Below are 9,531 nucleotides of genomic sequence, written 5' to 3'. Positions count from 1 at the left end.
CTTGGAGACAACCTTGAACTTATTTCTCACATCACAAGGTCAGAGCTTCTGCACTCTTTGTCAGACTAAATTGGGTTACATAAGCGAAAGAATGATTTCCGGATTTAAGGACTTTGCATCCTTTATATCCTTTAATGATGGGCCGCTTGAAGAGCCGACTAATTCCTTCAAGCGGCCGACTAACTTCTCGTCGGCCGCAAGAGCCGACTCTCATATGGATCCTTGAGCAGCTTCTGAGAACTTGATATTGACGGAGACCTCTCCGCTCTCGTTACCCCAGGTCGTATATAAAACCCGCAAACTCGTGGTCACATCCTATTCGATTACTACATCTCTATTTATTCTTCATTTCATCCATCACTTGCATTTTCTGAAGCTATTCTGGTATTGTCAAGCTCAACAATACCATGGAACGCTACTTACTCAATCAGTTCCAGAAAGAATACAGAAATGGCTGACGGGCTTAAGAAGCATGAGAATCATCAAAGACCAATATTGTGGCTTTGAGGGCGTAGAGCTTCCATCCAATCCCATGAAGACTTTTCCCCAGGATAATTACGATGATGCCCTTCTTTCTGCAGGATGACAAATCCCTGTAAGTTCCCCATGGTACCCGTCAATCTGGCTGGGCTTTACCATGATAATCGAATTTTCCTCCCACTTTTGACGGCATCCATCGGTGGATCTAAGAATGGCTATTTCTGCGAAGTACATGATGAGCGAGCGAACCAATGAGAGGCTCTCAGGGGACCGTTCTCAGAGAAGGTGAAATAGCTTTGACAGGCCGGTTGGAGCATCTAAGTGGCTTATTCACGATGTTCGACTTTATGTTACCAATTTACCGACTTACAATTTCAACAGATGGAAAGATGATTAATATTAGCACAAGTATAGAGAATAGCTTCCACCTGACTGACGATATCATTCAGTATCCCTCATCGTAATTCGAGAACCAAATACATTAGTTGTGTCAAGAAGGAGGTAGTTGTTGATATGACCCGCGCCGGAGTAAATAAGAGACAATGTTTACTGCAGCATTGAATTTGTTTTTGTTTCGGTGCCAATCGGTTCAAATGAGAGCACATAATGCTGCTGACAAATAAAGAGAGTGCAGAGAATCTAGTCGATTATCTTTGAAGTATAACTCTTAATATCTACTTTGAACTGATAGTCAAGTCTGGTCATTTGAAACTCTAGCGGTATTACCTGGCGGAAGGTAGTCAAGCAAAGCCTCCAACACTCCACAACTCTTTTCTCCTTTCCTTTCCTTTCCTTTCCGATATCTATCCTTCCTAGGTAGTGGGCACACAAGATTTGAACCAGCTTAGAGGTATCAGAGAGGCAGGATTCGGCATTCAAGTCTCGTATCGACCTATTCGTCAAGTCTCAATAAGACGGAGCTCATTCATTGAATATGGCCACGCAACACATGCACACCCTCTAAGCTCACCTGTGAATTTTCAATTCTCTGGCCATGGATGATACATCAGTAAGAAATGATAGCTAAAGAACTTCCTGCCCCATCACTAGACTTTCTGATTACAGAATCCGAAATATTGAGATGTATCATTTGGGCATCTACAAAATTCTCTACAAATTACAGTTTGGCAACCCCCGATGTAAGCAAGGACAACAACAAATTCGAAGAGAAAGATTACAAGAAGGCAATTACATCCGGAGATACACAGTCGCGAGAGAGGAATTCTCTTCACAAAGTATGGTGCATATAAAACTCCAAAAGTGATATCAAGCCATGATATCAAATCTTATACGTCGAGAAACTAGCAAAAGAGGGGTTTCAGATCACTCATGTGTTGATTTCCAAGTATTCTTCAACAACGCAACAAAGATCAAACATGATACTGGAGAGCTCAATATAGCTTCCATAAGAGCACAATGAGAAGATTCTACAGGAGAGGAAATTGTCTATTGAAATTTTATATTTTGTAAGATTACAAAGCAGAGAGCATAAATATCAACATAGTAAAATTTCAAGTATCGCACAGAAGCAGAATTTTGGGGTGATTTTCAGTGTAAATAGTGCTTGTGCGTATACATAGATCGAGATAGATAGATTCCATAGATTCCCTAGATTCATAGCCTAGGAACAGGAAGCAGAGTATCACATGTCACCCCCCTTTCTCTATCAACAACATCTATGATCTATTATCTCTGAGGTCCAGATCACCAACACCATACGTGTAGTCACCTGTCCATCCCATTCCACCACATCTCAAACACAACTCCAAAAATTCCCAGTAAACCCCCCCCCCCCCAAACAAAAACCGAAATCCAACTGCACCCCCCATCTGCGAATCGGATGTAAAACACATGGCATTTCTCCTATAAAGAGTCCAGAAAAATAATTCAGCTGCTTCCAAGAAACATAAATCTATACAACCTAATATATATTTGATCATCTGACAAAGTCACCAAGAGGCACAGTCCCAATCGAAAATTTTTCGGCATACATACACAAGTGAAAGAATCATTTCCCATATTTCATCTACCGTAATGTACATGACGTCCCACGGAACACGCTCGTGATCTGATATTCAGGAAATACATCAGAAATATAGGGATATATATACATATCACATCAATTTTCGATTCTCAGTCGATGATTTATACATGGGGCAGATGCGATGCGAACTTGCATGCATACATCACATACGTAACAATGAATGAACCTCGTGGGAAAACCACACTTCGCTGATTCCTTCCCCAAAATCATACATACCTAAACTATCGAATATCCCTCGATTTTACAAGCGGTATCGCATAAATCTCCTTAATAACAAGCTACCTACATACATACCTATTTACACTCTTACTATGATCACACCTCCGTACGTAGACGAGCTATCTAGGGAGTCCCAACTCCGCAAGATATCAGAGATATCTTTCCTTCCCGTCATCTGCATACATCTAGCACTGATCGCTTCCATCTCCCATCCCATGTATTCCCGATCTTCATTCTCCATCTCACTTGTATCATCTCGCTCACCCAAATACCAAATAAGATGTAAAATCCATCCATCCCAGCCATCTCATCTCCCAGAGCTTACACAACCCCTCTCTCCAAAATCTGCCGTTCCTTCCCTTTACTCCCCGTCAATAAGCATGCACCACTCTGTCCAAAATAACCATAGGAAACTCCCATCAACCCCGCAATCTCATGCTCAACACAAATGTCATCTTCCCCATATCTTCGATTTCGATTTCTTGTCTCGGATCCCATCTCTCGTCTTCCATCTTCCATCTCCCATGTCTCACTCATCTATTACAAACTCCTTCTCCCCCACCAGAACCCTCCCAAACTCAAACCCTAAATAATCCACCACCCAGGATCCTAAGCGCCCAATTTCCCCATCACCTCCAGTACCCCAGCATCCCAATACCCCAGCATCCCAAAACTCCCATCCAGCTCCCAGCCCCCAACCCACACCTCCCCCACCCTCAAAATAAGCGCGGCTGTAACGTTAACGCCAGGGCTGTGTTTTTCCTCCCGCTCCATTTTCTCTCACTCCATTTCATCCCACTCTATTTCATCCCATTCCCTCATATCCCTATCCATGCATCCACCGATCGAAATCATCGCGCGTTCCGAGAACATTCTATCTCACACCAACGTTCCCTACTCCCCATACTCCATTCTGTACGCACAGTATACCAGTGCATCAGTGCACCAGGACGTTTGATTGTACGTGAGTATTATATCATACATTTACACCCACAAACCCATACAGAACCTACATGCCAAATACAACATTACATACATACCCTGAGGGCATCACCAACATAATTCCCATTCTACTTTTTCCAACAGATAGAAAAATCCACCATGCCGCAAGACAGAAAAGTTCACTTCTTCCTAATTGGTTCTTATATGCGATACATAGGCTGATATCATAAACACTTACTGTACCGGTTATGTGTGTATATCTACATGTACTCTCTGTGATAGGTATGATAGGTAGGTATATATATCTACAAAGTTAAGTAAAGTACCCAGATATAGATAGATAGATAGAAAAACATGCAATAATTCCCTCCAGTGTAGAGTAACCAAAAGGTGAAAGGAAAAAAAGATTAATCGGATGTATAGATCCGTCTTTTCATTCATCCATTCGTCCATTACTGCCATCCATCCATCTATCCGTCCATCCATATTTTCAAATCAAATCCCGATCCAATCCATGCCAGATTCTATGCATGCATGCACGCACGTGCGGTAGGTATATGCTGTTGGAATTCCAAATCATCTTCAACAAAAAATTGGAAAATGAAAATGCAAGAGGGATATCATCAAAAATAAATAGAAATCGGTATGCAATGCTTGCCTATGCTGATATATTTGGAGAAAAATTGAACAAACCCACGTGACAAAAAAACCAACGAATGAATCAACCCATCCGAACGGAAGGATAAAGTAAAAACATAAAATGCATTGGGGTATAATCGTTAAAAAGTTGCAGACGAATCCAAAAGTAGAGTACGTGCTAATCGTCTGCTTCTAACCGTGTACCCAGTGTCCACCAACTGAGAAGTTCATCCAATCCTTCTAAACTTTTCAATACTAAATACGGAAATTGTAACTTTTTTTTAAAAAAATGTTGAGGAAGAAGTGTGAGAAGAGGGAAGTGAGCAAGCGTGTGTATGTGTATGTACGCACATTTATTGATGTTCCGTGCGTCGGCTGCGCTCTCATTGTTGGCTCTCGCTACCATATCTCGAATCTTTACTGATGAGACAAAATCGACCAATCAATTGTTCTTTCTCATCCGTTGAAATTAAAAAATGTAACCTTCATGAGTTGTGCAACGGCCAGCACATTATTATCCTCATTTTCCACCATACAACCAACACGTCAGAAACCACAGTTAATTTGGTGTTTTAAATTACCAAATGCTGTAGCATGCAGTCTAAGAATTGTCGGGTTCATGTCGTGCTGCGCCTCTCAATTTTACCAAGGCTTCGTGTAACCCATTTTCCACTACGCTTTAGGCAAGCTTGACCCGAAATCTTGGGAGCAACAGTCTGCTGTGTTTGTACTCGGGCCAATCCATGACAATGCCCGCCACACTTCTTATACGCTTCGGTCCGCCCCTTCCCTTGAATGTCCTATAAGAATTGAGGTACAGATTGCCACCCAAACTTCGCCGTCCTCTCATATGATCCTTAGCGGATGTACCTAGCAGTTTCGGTCAATCAGCCGTGGGTACATGAAATCCCCAACAACTCTCAATGACGATCCGTATTCTTGCAGGCGCTTAAGGTGCATATAATATGCGCGCGCATCCAACAATAATGCGCATAAAGTTCCATCCCATAAAATTCGTTGATCATCCGTCCTAGCCTCAAAAGCGCGGCAGGCCGAAAGGCAAGGTTCGGTACGAAAAGCTGGACAAAAACCCTAGTTGAAATTGATCGCAATATCCGAAAAAAAACTTAAAGTTCGCTGATCCAAACCACATCGACCAATCGGTCTTCGTTCGTAATTTCCAACCTTTTGAAACCTCAAAGATGTCTATGAAGGGGGTTTGACCGGTGCGCGTGCAGTCCATACATGCCTGAATTATAAATTAGTTAGTGAACTCTTAATACTCTCAATGAGGCAGTGCAATGTCAAATTGAGAGTTCGAATCGAGATGTTTAGTATTTCAAGAATGCCCAGGTAAATTCTCGGAGAATCTGAACATGAAGGAAGATACTCACAAATTATTATATGCGCGAATTTTCCTATTGCAAATATCTCTCCTCACTTCTGTGATCAGCCTTGTGACATCATCTTTTGTCCACCCATATATTCTGTGCATAGGTCCAAGCGTCATTGCTTCTAGTCCCTGAGTGAGGGCCAGATTGTACCATCTTGCAACATCCTTTTCTTGTGAATCATCGGGCCATGGATTGAGGGGAATTCGTATCACTTCTTCTTGAATATCGAGAAACTCTTCTTTCTGAAGCATTGCTCGAATCTCGGTATTGTAAGCTAGAGGTCGGAAATTGCGCCGAGTAGCTTCGAAAAGGTTCCGCGCCCATGTAGCCAGCGCCGAGTCGGCTGGAATGTCCCCGAAATCCGAGCGAGGAGTAAAATCTATTTCAACCTGCTCGAAACGGCCCACCTGAGGCTTGAGATACCTTACAATATCGTGTTAGGCAAAGTCATGTATTGTCGAAGGGGAGGTGAGATGGAGAGGCCTTACCTGCGGACCTTTTGGTATAATGCAGGCCAGCTGTTAATGCTCCCGGAAAGCATCCGTATATGAACCATATCCCACGACTCAACTTCGAGTCCCCACCAAGGTGATTCTATGTCTCTTTGTAAAAATTGTAAATTTTCGGGGATACTGGTGTAATACTTAGTATATGACATTGCTCGGAAGGAAGGATTCGTGAATTCTTACGTTGGAGGTTGTATTCTAGCTAGGTCAAGCCCGAGAACTTCACCTGTACCCATATCTGAACCATATTTGCTATATACCGAAGTTGTCAGTCCCTTGGTTTTGCAGACTTATGGCCTCAAATGAGACAAAATCTTATTCTTACTCGGCCATATCAATCGCCCATATTCCGGTACCTGTCCCTAAGTCCAAAATTCGTGGCCCATCATAATTGTTCGTGAACGTGGTATTCCTGGAGTGTAATACACCTCCCATTGCGACTTCGAAAAATTTGTGAAATATATCCATCCGATCTTTCTCATCCTGTAGATGTATATTAGCATTTAGTCGTGTGCAATATCCCACCTAACGGCACCTGGCGCATTTACCTCGTCGCAAGGAAACATGTATTTTCCTTTATGCAGTCCATGATATAGGCGTCCATTTTCAATGTAGTCGGGTGGGGGCTCTTGGAAAGCCGCAGGAGGGGCAGGAGAAAGTGATCTATGTTATTCAATTCTGTCAGCGCATGCGTAAAATCTGGGATGTAGACAGCAATAACGGAGGGAATACAGCCCACAATCCCATTCAGTAGTTGTCGATACAATTGGCATGTGCGAAAGCTTTTGCTGATACCCAGGGAGTGGTTCTGAGAGCAGAGGGGAATGGAGAAAGAAGCACGTACCCATTGTTAGCCATGGCCATTGCAACAACCATCAAGGAAATTCCGGTTCAAGATCTATTGTCGCGAACAGCCTGTGCTTATTCTGCTAACTTTGTAGCATAGATGAAGCTTTTATATGCGAAACTAAAATGCCGATGTCGAATTCTTCTTCAGTATGTGCCAGTCGATTGGAAATGTTGAGGGGATTTCGAATGGTGTAGATTGCCATGCAGCCACTATATTACTGGAGTAAATCGCCTGTAGTCTGCTTCCTGAGCTCCCTGTCTGCTGGCTGACTCTGGTATGCGACCTGAGTAATCTGATATATGACTGCGTCTCATGGAAATACAAAAATGGCTTTTGAATGATGTTGATCTAGGTGTTCTAAAGAGGAGCCGCGTGGAATTGTGGTACTGGTGGTAGTAGTGTCAAAACTATGATTGAATTACTTATGGGTTCGAGCTTGTTCTTACTAGTTAGTTACCTGGCGGCGGTAAAGCAAGCTATTTTGACTTTTTTTTATGGCCCCTGTCGTGCTTCGCCGTAACTGTCTGTAGTAACTTTTTTCTTTAAGTTAGGGCGTACAGGTAACGGGTAACGCCCGTGAATTATGTTAATGCCAGTGATATATCTCGGCTCTGGGGTTCAAATTCGTAAATTTGATAGGGTTCAAGGGTTGAATTAAGTGTCAATGGCTTGTCCAGTGGTTGGCTGTGGTGGTGGGTTGTGGTGGTAAATGGGTGGTCAATGTTGACAATTGGTGATAGATGGTGGAGAATGGTAGTCAACGGGAGCAAATAGCAGAGACTGATGACGATGGTGACGATGATTGACAGGTTGTGAGCTGGATGTTTGGTTGTCAATTGTGTATTTGGTTGTCAGTTGGATATTTGGTTGTGGATCTGGCTGCGATATGATTATGAAAAGTTCTACTGGGTAGGTAGGAGATGTAGGTCGGTGTTCTATAATTGAATACTTGGTAGACCCACCAGAGCTCAAAGAGGACAGAGCGCTGGAGATGAGACGAGATGAGATGAGTGAAAGATAGAGTGAATTTAGAAAACAACGACCCTGATTCTTGCAGGCATAAATAGTAGGCCTTGGGGAAGACAATGATCGACAGTTCCCAAATTTTCAAAGTCCAATAATATCCTAACAATCCATATTTCGAATGGTCCTAAGCTCCGGAACAGCTGGAAGAAGTTTCAGAAAGTTCTGTTTTGAAGGTAATATTGGGTCGAGTCGAATGTATGGTATTGGATTGGCTGTGCGTGCGTGTGTATGGATGTTTGGATGTATGGATGTATGTATACCTGGGTAGAGATGGAGAGCTTGTTTTGTGTTTTTGGTTGCGGTACTTTGCTTCCATCCCCCACTTCTGCTAGGTGGTATTCCAAAATGGGATTTCTGAGGTGGTATTCCCAAGGCCTCGAGTAGAAACCTTTTGTACGATAGTTTGCTGAACTATGATCTGTATAGTGTGCAGTGTACAGTGTACAGTGTGCAGTGATTGCAAGGTTACTACTGTCCTGTCCTGTCCTGTCCTGTACTTCAATTATTTCCGTGCGATCGTTGTGTGACACCGCCAACGATGTGTATTGTCCCACGCCTAGATTGCCAATCAAGGAGGAAGGGTGCAAGAGCTAGAAGCAGCAATTGATTCTCAACTTTCTTCCCAGAGATTCTTGAAATGGTTCTGGTACAAGAAAAGGAAGAAATGAATATAAAAAGTGTAATAAATAATGATGATGGGGGATGCTGGTAATAGTAGTCGTTATTCGGCAAGTGCGTGCTCGGTAGTAAGGTGTGCTAGACGTTGGGATGTCTAGCAAAAGAGTACTTGTGATATCAATCGTGGGGAAAGAAGATGAAAAGATTGAAGCTGCAATTCAATAGACAACGTGGTCTATGGCAATGCATATTTCTGGCTACAATCCTGCACTACTTATAGGGAGATCGAAGTCATCATCAGTGGGGTTAGTAGAGTCTCCAAAAAAGAAAGATTGATTACTTGATTGGGTATTTGGCAACAGACATATTGTTGGTATTGGTATTTCTTGTATTGTGTACAACGCTTCACTCACTCACTCACTCACCACCAGCACCAGCGCCAGCACCACCTCCACCATGCAGATATCTCTTTTCTTAGCTATCGTTGTTGTCATTCTAAGTCTGATACCATGAATGCTACTACCATTGAGAAATTCAAGAAGGTTCCCTCTGCCAAACAGAATCTCAACGCCACTCAGTTGCATTTGTACGAGAGGCACAGAGAAGATGAGTAGCTAGCAAATGCCTACCATACATTAATTGTCAAGGCACAATACAAACTCTACGATTATCGTGGTGTATTAGTGTACTAAATATGGTTAAAATATGGGCTATTATATGCAGAATGTATGTTGAGTTGAGTTTACTAACAAGATTAGAATCGACTTTCTTGATTTAGACCTAAATTACATAGAACAGCTGGCTACTTGCTGG

General features: G+C 42.6%; 1 protein-coding gene across 1 annotated transcript; it reads right to left on the bottom strand.

The window, feature by feature from the left end:
* Positions 1-4,941: 4,941 nt before the first annotated feature.
* On the bottom strand, positions 4,942-7,100 carry Bfra_012001 (putative methyltransferase protein; the record flags this gene model as incomplete). Its single annotated transcript, XM_037342323.1, has 8 exons — positions 4,942-5,124; positions 5,549-5,573; positions 5,719-6,141; positions 6,207-6,350; positions 6,408-6,476; positions 6,550-6,707; positions 6,773-6,887; positions 7,069-7,100. The coding sequence occupies 8 exons, from the start codon at positions 7,098-7,100 to the stop codon at positions 4,942-4,944; spliced, it is 1,149 nt and encodes a 382-aa protein (XP_037187981.1).
* Between the last annotated feature and the right edge of the window lie 2,431 nt (positions 7,101-9,531).

The sequence above is a fragment of the Botrytis fragariae genome (genome assembly GCF_013461495.1).
Source record: "Botrytis fragariae strain BVB16 chromosome Unknown tig00000255, whole genome shotgun sequence".
NCBI lineage: Eukaryota > Fungi > Ascomycota > Leotiomycetes > Helotiales > Sclerotiniaceae > Botrytis > Botrytis fragariae.
This window is presented reverse-complemented; position numbering and strand designations above follow the sequence as displayed.